The sequence below is a fragment of the Tenrec ecaudatus genome, chromosome 14 (assembly GCF_050624435.1).
Source record: "Tenrec ecaudatus isolate mTenEca1 chromosome 14, mTenEca1.hap1, whole genome shotgun sequence".
Taxonomy (NCBI): Eukaryota; Metazoa; Chordata; class Mammalia; order Afrosoricida; family Tenrecidae; genus Tenrec; species Tenrec ecaudatus.
Window position 1 is genome coordinate 1121290 of NC_134543.1, and position 13034 is coordinate 1134323.

General features: G+C 51.3%; 1 protein-coding gene across 1 annotated transcript in view; it reads right to left on the reverse strand.

Annotated features, from left to right (window-relative positions):
• Nucleotides 1–13034, reverse strand: part of TDRD9 (tudor domain containing 9) — a 95069-nt gene that overhangs the window by 22960 nt on the left and 59075 nt on the right. The window contains exons 22-32 of the mRNA XM_075530830.1: nucleotides 10942–11049; nucleotides 10124–10224; nucleotides 6711–6884; nucleotides 5501–5612; nucleotides 4480–4692; nucleotides 4200–4289; nucleotides 3340–3600; nucleotides 2191–2352; nucleotides 1132–1202; nucleotides 534–643; nucleotides 111–207 (exon numbers count right to left, since the gene is read on the reverse strand). Coding sequence (XP_075386945.1) covers nucleotides 111–207; nucleotides 534–643; nucleotides 1132–1202; nucleotides 2191–2352; nucleotides 3340–3600; nucleotides 4200–4289; nucleotides 4480–4692; nucleotides 5501–5612; nucleotides 6711–6884; nucleotides 10124–10224; nucleotides 10942–11049 — 1499 coding nt within the window. The remainder of the gene's footprint in view (nucleotides 1–110; nucleotides 208–533; nucleotides 644–1131; nucleotides 1203–2190; nucleotides 2353–3339; nucleotides 3601–4199; nucleotides 4290–4479; nucleotides 4693–5500; nucleotides 5613–6710; nucleotides 6885–10123; nucleotides 10225–10941; nucleotides 11050–13034) is intronic.

A 13034-nucleotide genomic window follows, 5' to 3' on the forward strand; every position in this document is an offset into this window, starting at 1 on the left:
GCATGCACCATCGCAGCATCGTTACACGTCCAGATGAAGGGGGAGTGTCCAGCTTTATTGTGGGCGTGAGAGCCTGCAAACCGCCTGCAGAGCCGGGCCACCTCACCCACCTCAGTTCCATCACCGGTGAGAACAGCATGCTAAGCAGGGCTGGCAGGCCAGGGATATGGGGCATCAGCGAGGTCTCTCTCAGCAGCATGGTGGACCCTGCCAGGAGGACACCAGTATCAGAGTCACACCGAACTCCTGCCTCTCCCAGGAGACACCTGACTAACGCTTGAGCATCTGCCCCATCCTGTCCTTCTCTGTCTTCCACTTGGTCATGATGTTTCTCCAGGGCCAGGCCAGGAAGCAACCCAGGCCACAACAGTGCAGAGGTGCCCCCTCTGCCCAGTGCTGCACTCAGCCTCTTACACTGGCATCACCAGGACACACAGAATGTCCCCCGCAGGTGTGGCCACACTGGTCAGGGGGTGAGTTGTTTCCAGTCACTGACGTCCAGGATGACAGAAAGAAACCAGAAGGGGAGTTACCAGTGGCATTGACGGAGAGGGATGCTGCCACCAGCATCCTCTGGTGGAGGTCTTCAGGGGCATCGCTGATGATGACAGAATTGATGCTCTCCTTCTCGATCCACACGCCCCTGGAAGGAAGACCCATCAGGGCACGTGGGCTCCACGACCCTCCCACAGAGCAACTCAGAAGGCCCAGCCCAAGGTAAGATGCTACATAAGTGTGGCCACCAGCAGACTGAAGCCCGTGTGCCTGCCCACCCATTCCCCTTCACTCAGGACCCTCACAGAGACCTAGGGTCTGCCCTGCATCCCCCGCCCAGTGCTCCACTATGGACTTGCCCTTCCTGTTCAGACACTGTGTCTTGCCCGTTAGTCTCCCAGCACAGAGTGGGGCACACAGAGTGACCAAAGAGCAACTATACCAAGATGTAGGGAGATGAAGTCTGAAGAGAGACATCAGATGTCTCATACAGAACCATCCACCCTCTGAGAAAGAGAACACGGCTGGTCTGGAGTCAGGGTTATGGAGACAGGAGTAGAGATGGCGCAATACAAGCAGATTCAGACATTAGTCTCTGGTGAGCTTTGTCGACGGAGGAGCAGAGAGAAACCCTACCTGAACTTGGATATTCTGGTCAGGCTATGGCACTTCAGCTCATAGGGGTTGAAAGGCCCATGCAGTATCGCCTATACACACAACACAGGCCAAGGATCACCAGCAAGCCAGAGGACAGTTTTGAAAAGCTATGCATCTTCAAGAGCTAGTGGGGGAAATGCCTTAAAGGTTACTCTGGGATGCAACTGCTTCCCGCAGGGAGGGTGTCTCACTGACATTCCGCAACACGCACATCTAGGAAAACCTCGGGGCAGAAAGGGCCTAGTGGCACATGGGTCACCTCATGGGCTTTGACATGGGCTGATGGCAGTTCAAACCCATCAGATGCTTGGTAGGAGAAAGCTGAGGCTGCCTGTTCCAGTCAGGAGTTTCAGCCTCAGAGACTCACAGGGAAACCCCACTCTGTCCCATGGGGGTGGCTCCTTGAGCCAGAATCCAGTCAATGACAGGTTTAACCCCAAATAAGGAACATACTGCCAGATAATGCAGTCAAGGTATTACTTTGTTAAGGAGCCCAGTGGGAGGGGTGGGGTAAGAGGTCAGAGGTGATGCCCTTGAAACAGCTAAGCAGGGTAGACAGCCTTGCTCCATCCTCAACTTCCAGCACAGGGAGCGAGGTGAAGCTGCCCCAGGCCCAGCACATGTCTAGGGTTCCAGAATCCTCATAAATGTTACCCTGCCCACTGAGGGACTGGCCAGAAAGTCAGAGTGGCCTGACTCTTTAAGGGGTGCCCCCACCGATAGACAAGTGCACATTGCGTGCATGCGTGTGTGTGTATGTTGTGTGTGTGTGGGGGGGTGTCCTACAAACCACTAGGGGAGCTGAGCTGTGTCCTAAACCCTGCTTGTGGCTTCTGATAACACAGAAAAGGAAGTATTCAGTTTAAAAATGGCGATGTCAAAGCATCCAAGAAAAAAGGGAATGCTTGGAAACTGATTTGTGCTACCAAGTGTACGATGCTGTTTGACATGACTGTACTGTGGAATGATGTGTGTGTTAATTCCTGATTAATAGACTATGATTTTTTTTTCATGGAAAGGGTGTCCCGCCCAGGCCACCTTGCAGTTTGGGGGGCCCAGCTTGTTGGAGGAGAAGCTCTCCAGCAGAACCCGGAGCAGGCACTTCTCGTCGTCTTTCCCAGGGGAGGGCACAGTCATGGCGCCCCCAGTGCTGCTCCCCGCCGAGGTGGAAAAGAGGCCTTTGAGGATTTCATGGCTTTGCTGAGGGGAATAAGAAAGACCAGTCTTATTAAATACAGAACACAAGCATGAAAAGAACATTATTAAAGGGGGAAAAAGTGCATTATTCCAGTCCAATCACCGGATCTCACAGACACAGTGGAATTATTAATAGGTCACCACGTCTTGAAGGGAGGCGGTACATTTAGACTCCAGCTCAGTTCATCTGTCTGTGTGCTCTTCAGACAGAGAGGCACGTGGCGGTGAACATATTCAAACACGGAGCAGGGCTCACATTGGGGCAGAACCGTGTCGGGTGATTATGGGGTAGGGCAGACGCAAAGTTTGGCTCTCTAGGGCTGCTAAGTAGCCCTCTTCCCCCAGGGGCCCAGCAGCCCCCCAAGCCCTGTCAGACTGGGTGTGTGCCTGGGCTGTGAGGTGAGCGCTGGTCCCCAGTGGCGGAGAAGTTAGGGAGCAAGGCTGCCTGTGAAATGTCCTCTGAATGAGTTCTCATTTCCCACACACAGGCATTTCTCTTCCACCCTAGAGATGCACATCAACGAAATGTAAGACAAGAAATAGCATAAATCAAAAAGGACCTCAGCTTCAGGGAACCCAAAGGACCGGCCTGAAACAGGGAGAGGGACACAGGGTGGTGAGGCCACACCCACACCCCAGGAGCACACTCAATGGACCGCAGTGGTGCCCCACCTTCCTCATACCTCGACTCTTTCATACAGTTCCTCATGTGGTGGTGACCCCCCCAACCATAAAATGGTTGCGTTGCTACACCATAACTGTAATTTTGCTACTGTTATAAATCAGGTGAGCCCTATGAAAGGGTCGCTTGACCCCCAAAAGGGTGAGATCCACAGTTTGAAAACCCAAGGGCTCCCTGGGCTAGGAGGAAGGGGAACCGTGGGATCCTTTCTTATAAAAAATCAGCCAGGAGCCTTGGCCCAACCACCGTCACGAGGCCTCAGGGATCAGGGGTGCCTGTGAGGGACTGGGAGCAGTCGAGGGGTATACCTTGGACTCGTAGGACTCTTCTGTGAGCTCGGCATAACCCTCCTGGATGAGGACATCCCGCACGTTGACAGTGTCCCGGGCCCCCGAATAGCGGCACACGTCCACGTGCAGGACGCTGTGCACTACAGAGAAGACCTTGACGAGCAGTGGGCAGCCGTGCACCAGTGAGGAGAACCGCCGGCTGGCCCCGCAGCTCCACCGCTCGCCGCACACCAGGCTCTGGGCCGACGGCCGCATCTGGCAGATCTTAAACTCCAATGCCTGCAGGACCAAACCGAACCGCATGGCTGACCCAAATACCGCAAACAGCCCACCCGTTGCCCCAACAGGCCCCTAGGCAAACCAGCTGTGTGCTAGAGAACAGAGCTCATCTTTGTGAAGGACAGAAAAGTGAGACCTTCCTTTGCTTCCTCAGAAATAGAAACAGCACATCTCACTATGCACCCACCCCAACTTGAACCAGAAATCTCAGCAACAGAACGAGAAACCACAACTCAGTGCTGAAGAACATGACGATGCTGCTGTCTGAATCCCCCTACACTGACACTCACTCTAAAATCCTTACTAGCAGGAATCTCAACAGCGAATTGGGGCAAGGAACTCTGGTGGTGTAGTGGCCCCGCACTGAATGCTAACCAGAAGGCTAGTGGTTCAAACCCACGAGCTGCTCCTTGGGAGAAAGATGAGGCTCCTCCCACAAAGATTCACAGCTCAAGAATGCAAAGAGTCACGATGAGTCAGAAGCACTCTGTGGCAGTGAGCTTGGGTCTGGTTTTCTCTGAGACCCGTGGTGGGCCAGTATGACAGAGCTGGACAGACACTACATGTGGCTGTGTGGCCAGCAAGCTGTCCTGCCTCACCTGAAATGGAAGTTCCAAAAACTGGCAGGGGATCTCCATCAGAAGGTCCAGGTGCACATGTGCTCGGTTGCCATAGTCCACGAAGAACACCTGTAGATGAACAGGCCACGGCTCTGGGACAGGCCACATAGCTACCACCACCAGGCCCACCAGCGCCTGTCCTCATAGACTCAGACGGGTCCAAGGGCAGAGGGAACAAGGTCAACTCCAGCCCTCAGCATGTGGTCTTAGGCTCAGCTTCTCCCAACCACCCTGGAGGGACTTGTCCTGAGCAGCTCACCTCCGCTAGCTGCCCAGAGACATAGAGGATCTGCGCTCTGAAGTAGTTTTCTCGATCCACATCCACGAAGGGTGCCAGGCAGACCAGGTCTGGGTGGGGGTGAATGGCCAAAGGCACCAACTGGAGCTGGTTGATCTCGGTGGTGAGCTTTCTCAGAAGCTCCAGGCTCTTTTCGTCAACCCTATATCCCCAAAAGTGTCCCACCTCAACCACCTGGGGAGGAGGAGGAGAGAGGCAGAGAGGAAGTCTAGGATCATGGCCACACCTTCCCCACCTCTCTAGTGAAGGACAACGTGCCACACAGCCCTTGGGGCTCCAGAGGTGCTGGGTCAGGACAAAGGGTGGCACTCCCAGTGGCTGAGGTGAGATAGTGGACAGCCTACCCCTCTCTCAGGAACAGGACTCATTTGCTACAAACAGTAAAGGTGCCTGAGGGCACACAACAGAAAGCCCTCTGGTCTTGTGTTTGGCCCCAGGTGGCATGCCCAGTTACTCCAGGGTGGGGCACCTGCGGTGTGCATGGAAGGGAGGCTGGAAGCAGCCACACACCAGTGGGCACACCACCACCTTGGAGGTACAGGGCCATGGGCAAGAAGGGTGCCCACCTATAGCTACCATCATCACCCAAGTTTTCCCATGTGCCAATCCAGCTTATACAGCCTCTCCCCTGGAGTGCAGCTACAAAGTCACCAGGAGATGGAGGCTCTGGGAAAGAATGACCGACCCCCCGCCGCCCCCCTCCAGACCAGGGTTTCAGTGCTAGTCCACAGGCCAAAATCAAGATGCCCATGAAAACCCCTCACATTCACCTTCCTGCTAAAACGACTGTGAGCGCTTTTACGTGATCTGGCATTTAAAATGTGGGCTTCGGTTCTATGACCAAAATGTGTGTGCCATTTCCCATGCAGTCACATTCTAGCAGTGCTGTGAATCAAGCCCACCCACTGTGCCTGGGTTGCTAAGGTGCAGAGGGTGCGTGGGTAAGGGGGTGTGCATGTATGTGTGACACCAGTGTCCTCACCTCTGTGACATCAATAGTCAGGATGAGCTCTGTCACCGACCGTGGCTTCTCCAGCGTATTAAATGAGACCTGCATGGGGTCCATGGTCTGCTTTTGGAAGTCCACATTCACCCTGATTTAACAACATGGTTTTGTTGCCAAAGGCGATTAGAAACTGCTGTTAAAAGTCTGCATATGTAAAGTGGTCCCGTGGATGGGTCCACTAGTTCTACTGAAACACCTGAGTCAGAGAGGACAGTGTGGTGGCTTAGCAGCCAAGGCTTGGGGACAGCTGCGCACATGGGGGGGAGGCATCCTGGGGTGCAGCCATTAGTGGCACACACCCTCCAGGAGGACATCCCCCAGTCAGGTCTCTTACAGGACACACTCTCAGGGGTGTCCGCCCAACGAGTAGCACTGACGGCAGCAGCAGAGCAGGGACTCCTGCGGTCAGTCAACCAACGACGGCAGCATGAGAGCCAAGGCCAGACTCCAGCACAACATGTCTGAAAAGCATGTTCCCCAGACCTGTGTTCTACAGTGAGGGGACAGCATCTGAGATGCGTTCCCACCCGTTCAGTCACACATGAGCATTGTCCAGTCATATATGAGCATCGAGGCTGGCTTCCGGACTGCAGGGACCAGACCAGGTGCTGCCTCGCTCTCGTAAACAAGCTTCCCACACCAAGGGAAATGGCCCAGAGCCGACATTGGGCGTCTTACATGTGCAGCTGGAGAGCGTGGCCCCAGCAGCACAGGCATCCAAGATGAGTGCTGACAGCTGGTTCCGGAGGGAGGGCCCCTGCCTCAGGGACCCTGTTGGCATGGTCAAGGGGTCGGGAGGCAGTTCCCAGGGAAGGGGCTCCTAGCTGCCCATCCATCTCGTCTGCTCTGCTGAGAACTAGAAGCACCTGTTCTGCTGCAAGAGGCAGGCTTCCCAGGAGGAGCTGCAGAACCAGGACCAGAGGGGAGGGGGCGGTGGACTGAATCCCACCACAGAAACTGAGAATCAAGTCAGTGACTTTGCACACACCCCCGTCCCCCCTCCCCACCCTATACTCTCAGCTCCTGTCTGCTGCAGGAAAAGCACTGAACCCAGGGAGGTGATCCAGGAGGGACGGGTCTGCCTTCCCAGTGACCAGCCAACACTCAGCCCTCAGAGCCAGAGAAGATGAACACACCCTTTGCAGAGGCACATGAACAGTGGAAGCAGATGCAGGTGTGACAATACCTGGTGTTCCTGAGCTTGGACATGGCTCCCCCTCGCACCTTCCCCTCGATCTCCTCGGCAGCGTGGACGCTGAGCTCCAGGGAGACCTTCAGCTGGGACATCTTGATAGCCATGTACACTGCGGGGAGAGTCTTAAACCTCTCCGTCGGGTTCCGAGAAAACTCCACGAAGGCTCTGTCCACAAATTAAAGGCCAAGGACATGTGTCAGGCATCGAAGGACAAAAGAGCTGCAGATTCACTCTCCTGAGCTTTCCTCACCACTCCTCTCCCCAGAGGGCAGAGACTCTGCCATCTGCCGCTCACCAGACAAGTGTGAAGAACAAGCATAGCAACTTCTTTCTAGTCTGAATTGTTGTAAAGCAAACCTCTCAAGGCTAAGTCTGTTGGGCCTTTACAGTGTTAGCGGGGATATGGGCATGTTGATGATGCCAGAGGGGTCAGGAAAAGGTTCCAGTGAGTGCTGCCCCCTGTCCGTCCCTCTGCCGCGCCCCCCCCACCACCACCCACTGCCGTGTCCCCGCGAGCTGCATAGTAATGCACTGTAATGCAAAAGCTGGAAACGTGAGGGATCTCATCATGGAAACAACAGGGCGACTAACAGACACAGAACCAAGAACCAAGTCCTGAAATAGGGCCAGGGAAAGGCCATCTGTGGCTGGGGCACAGGAAGCTGGGGATTCCCAATACACATGAAGAATGTTGTGCTGGGAGGCGTGAGTCGGGATGCTAAGAGCCATCTCGGGGAGGGCCATGTTGCAACCGAACATCTTGCTCACTGGTACAACATCGGTTGGAAAAAAACACACGGGGCAAAGATCTTGCATTGAGAACAGGACGGAAGTGCCCAGCTATCAAAAGATATCGTTTCTGGGGTCTTAAAGGCTTGAAGGTAAACAAGCAGCCATCTAGCTGAGAAGCAACACAGCCCACATGGAAGAAGCACAGCAACCTGTGTGATCATGAGGTGTCGATGGAATTAGGTATCAGGCATCAAAGACCAGAACAAAAAAATCTTATCGATGTGAATGAGGGGGAGTACAGAGTGGAGACCCAAAGGCCATCTGTAGACAATTGGACATCTGCTTACAGAAGGGTCACAAGAGATGAGCCAGTCAGGGTGCATCTAGCACTGAGGGAACAGTTTTCCTCTAGTCCTTTAATGCTTCCCCACCTCACTATCATGACCCCAATCCTATCTTACAAATCCGGCTACACCAGAGCATGTACACCGGTACAGATTAAGAGTTAGAAACACAGGGGATCCAGGATAGATAAACCCTCAGGACCAATAATGAGAATAACGATACCAGGAGGGGAAGGGGAAAGTGGGGTGGGGGAGGGAGAACCGATTAAATGACCTACATATGACCTCCTCCCTGGGGGATGGATAACAGAAAAGTGGGTGAAGGGAGACATCAGTCAGTGTAAGATATGAAAAAAAATAATTTATAAATTATCAAGGGTTCATGAGGGAGGCAGGGTGGAGGAGGGAGGGGAAACAAATGACAAGCTAATACCAAGGGCTCAAGTAGAAAGAAAATGTTTAAAAAATGATGATGGCAACAAATGCACTTGAGACAAAGGATAGATGTATGAATGTGATAAGAGCTGTACGAGTCCCCAAGAAAATGATTTTTAAAAATTTTTTTAAAAGATCAGGAGTGAAATCCATTCACGTGGATGATTTAACTAATGAAGAGTATGGTTGTCCCATTTTAGATGAAGATAGAGTAGTTGATGAGTTAGAAAACCAAATAGAAGAAGGTGGTGTTATTATTGATTACCATGGTTACGGTTTCTTCCCTGAACGCCGGTTTCTTATAGTTTTTGTTCTGAGAACAGATAACAGTGCATTGAACAAAAAGCTTGAAAGAAGATGTTTTATTGAGAAGAATCAGAAAGACAATATTTAGTATGAAATTTTTCAAATTCTGTATGAAGAAGCCCTGGCATCCTACAAGGAAGAAATAGTACATCAGCTCTCCAGCCACATGCCAGAGATCTAGAGAACAATATAAACCAGATATTAAAACAGATCAAGCAATGGATGGAATATCATAGCTCCTGACTGTCAAGACTATCCACGTGGATCACTCTTTTTAAGCTCTCTCTGCCCATCATAGAAATTGTCTAAGTATCAGTAACAGTTTCATATTAAAATTGTGTCACAGGACTAGCATATGGACAGGAGCAAAGGTTTATGCCTGAACTCATTTTCTCCACAACAAAGTAAAACAACTTGCAAGATAATGAACATACATTATTTAGGGCTGCAAGTAAAGACTGTTATTGCTTAATCCTTCTATGGTTAAAGGATAAGGTGGGCTGAATATCAGTTAAATTTTCTCTAAAAACTTACAGTAATCTTTTTACAATAAAACTTACAGCTTAAAGACGAGGAGGAGGGAATGTGGGTAGGCCTGGAAGGATCACTTTCGTAAGTGGCTCCATCTCAGTAATTCAGAGCCCAGCTCTGCAACGCTGCAGCAGGCTGACCAGAGCCTAAGCTCCATAGTTGTTTCTAAGTCTGCTCTAAGAAACTGCACAGGCCGTGTAGCGCAGGGGATCACACACACTGCTACCACAAGGTAAGCAGTGCTCAGTGGGCATGAGACAAGGCTTGGCCCCACAAAGAGTCAACGTCTCAAGAGACCCATGGGGCCAGTTCTACCCTCGGAAATGACTCAATGGCAGTTTGACTCGAGAGACTTACACCTAGAAGAGTTTTGCTTGCTAAGATGATAACTTTGACTTGTGAGGCACTCACATGCTTACAAAGAAAATTAGTACCTTAATCTTGGAAACGCAAGCTCGCATGTTTGGAGGAATTCATCCAAACTGAAAATGGACTCCGTGTGTTCAACGTGACTGAACTGGCCACTGACAAAGACAATTGTCCTACTGACTAGCTTTACATAGCTTTGTAGGTTAAATACAGATGTACATTACAAAATCCACTTAATATCCTAAGTTGTCCTTTCTGGCGATGACCACTCTTTCTGGGAAATGGAAACATACAGTGACAGCCCAGGCCACCCCACGTGCTTAAAGTAAGCTGGTCCATCGGCAGGTGGGCAGCTGGGGGTGTGAGTGCCCTCTGTGGAGACAACATGGGGAGCATGTCTGAGCAACCAGGAGCAGTCTCTGCAGGCAACTCTGCCTTCCGCAGCCCCAGCGTGTGGTCAGTGATGCTCACTGCCGGAAGGCCAGCCCCACACTGAGCCCTCAAGAGCTCAAAAGACGCTGTGGTACGCTTAGTCAGAAGGGATGACTACGAGTGCCGACACCTGCCCGAAGGAGCACATAAGACCTATGGTCAGGGCAGCCATTTCAAGAACTGACTTCCTTCCTAGACATCCAAAATGCTATGGCTCTGTCATGTGACTCACACCAACGCCCAAGCTGTACTCACTTTGCCCCGTCGAACACAATGGACTTGACCTGGCCGCACTGCCGGAAGAGCGACTGTAGCTGCTTGTAGTAGAGGAAGCCATAGGGAGGGATGTGCTTCAGCTGCAAGACAACACAAGCCTGCCATTTCCGCTGTGCAGCACACCATCCGCACGCACTCAGAACCCACAGCACCTGCTGGTCCAACAGCAGCAGCAGGCAGGGCCACCAGCCGCCACCAGGGCTAAATAAAGGCTAAACGGCCCTGCTCACACAGTCGAACCGTCTAATACAGCAAAACCAGGCTTTCTGTTTTCCCTTGACCTTAAAAAAACTATGCTGACAACTCCAACCGTTTCTACAGCAGTTGCTGCAGGGCTAGCTCTCAGCGAGAAGGCAGCTTGCCCTCACCTTTGCATTCAGGCACCAAGTGGCTAAGACCCTCTCCCCGCAGCTCTGCTCAGCACACAGGCTGGGAGGCACACAGGCCAGGACATCACGGGTCTGAGCCTCAGCTCACAGCTGTCAGCCGATCATTTTACTTGGTGTGAAATCAAGTAGTTAATTAAAGAAATGTCCTTAAACATATGGAAAAGTGCCCCAAACACTTCAACAGAACATGACCAAAGGGGCACCAGACCTGAGCAAGGCTCCCTTTAAAGGCAAAACAGGGCCACAGTGCTCGCAGAAAAAGCAGGCCAGCCTGCAGGGTCACACAAGGTGACGTAAGCCAAGACCCTCCCCCCCTTCAAGGACAATGACAGAAACCGGGATGCAGGTTCTCATGGCCAGCTGCCTCCATGGGAGACCGCCCCCCACATGTCCATCTCCTCCACCTACCACGACCGTTGTCTTTGGGTCATTGCCGGCCAGCTCCCTCACTGCCATTTCCTCATCAGGCTGCCCGAAAGTAAAGTAGTTTGGATAAAAAGCACCTGCCAAAACAACCTGGAAAAGGGGCACATTTTTGAGGCCTAACCGACGGCACTGTTTTCAAACTGTATGACCCCCTCAGACTCACAGCACCAGTGGCAGACAGACTCACAGTCTGCTAGAGGGGCTGTTCCAGGTGGGGCACTGAGCTTTGGGGTCGGGGGAGGGGAGGAAGGGGGACAAGCATTTGAAAGTACATATGGTGGTTTGGTTGTACAATGTGGCGAATGGCACTGGTTTATACATTGCATACAACTTACAACGACAGGGAACTGATAAGGGCCCTGGGCACAAGAGAACCAGGCCTGCCCAGCACTGTGCCTTCCTCACAAGTGCTGCTATGGACTTCAGCCCACTGTGGCAGCCACTGTGTCAGTCCACCTCCTGTGGGGTCTTCCTCTTTTGTGCTGCATGATGTCCTTCTTCGGGGCCTGGTCCTTACTGGTAACGGGTCAACGTAAGTGAAGGAGCATTCTGGTTGTGCTTCTTCCAGGACAAATTTCCCAGTCTTCTGGTAGTCTCCAGTGCAGTCCAGGGTCCTCACCAACACCAGGGCCAAGCCCCGATTCTTCTCAGGTCTGTCTTATCCCTGGCTCCAGCTGTCACATGCTAACAGGGCAACCAAATTGCCACAGCTTTAGTCTGGTGCACCTTCATCTTTAGGGACACCTGTGCTTTTTGAACATGTTAAAGAGATCTTTTGCCCAAAGTGTAGGAGGCTTGCTTTCTGTGGAGGTGCAGTCATTGGTTTTCATCACTAAGTGCTTCAAGTTCTCCTGGCTGTTTCAGCTTCATGTCACAGGTTGCCAATGAGGCTTCCTCCCATTCTAATGCTGCAGGCTTCATACAGTCCAGCCTAATTAATTTGCTTAGCATACAGATTAAATAAATATGGTGACGAGACAAGCATGGCACCACACTCCTGACTTTAAATCATACAGCAGTGCCCTGTTGTTTCAAATTGTCTCTTGGTATAGGTACAGATTCCACAGGAACACAATCATGCTTTCTGAAACTTCCACTCTCCATATGCCATCCGTAATTTGTTATGATCCAGTCAAAAACACAAGTGAGCATCTTCCTGGCATTTACTGCTTTCAACCAAGACCCATCTGATTATCAACAATGATATTCCTCATTCCAGGACTTAAATTTCTAGCAGGTATTTGTCAATGTATTGTTGCAACCATTTTTCCTTATGTGTAATTATTAGTAATACGTTTAATAATTTCAAGTAATGAATTGGGTCACCTTCATTTGGAATGGACACAAATAGTGGATTGGCCAGATAGCTCTCTTCCCAATTCCCTGGCACAGTGAGTGCTTCCAGTACTTCATCGGTTTGTCAGACATTTCAATTGGCATCCCGTCAATACCTGGAGCTTTGTTTTCAACTAGTGTCTTCGGTGCAGCCTGGACTTCCTCCTCCATGCCACTGGCTCATCATATGCTACCTGTGGTACAGGCTGGCATCGAGCCTGCTCTTTTTGGCACAGTGATTCCTGTATGCTTCTGTGACTCTGTGCATCCTCCCTTGCATCTTCTCTTGATGCTCCCCGTCGTGTTCAATGTTTTGCCTACAGAAATCCTCATTGTTGGAACCCAAGGCTTGAAGTTTTTTTCTTCAATTCTTTAATCTTGAGAAATGCTGAGTAAATCCTCCCCTTCTAGTTTTCTAACTCCAGCTCTCTTAATGCTTTGTCAAAATGATTTGCTTTGTGTTTTCCAACCGCACCCTGACATTTCCCGTTCATTTATGTTCCTTCATCATTGTCTATTTGCTTTACCTTGGCCTTTTCTAAACTCACTTCCTGCACAGAACCTGGAGACCCCACACCACAAGCTACAAGCCTCAGCTCATGGCCTCCAAAGTTAACACTGTCATGGAAGGGAGCAACTACAAACACCCAACTCTACTGACAGCATTTCTACTTCTCATGAGTTACAGCTAAAGGATTTCTTCTGAAGCAGCAGGAGCAGCTGGCACCCGATGGAAACAA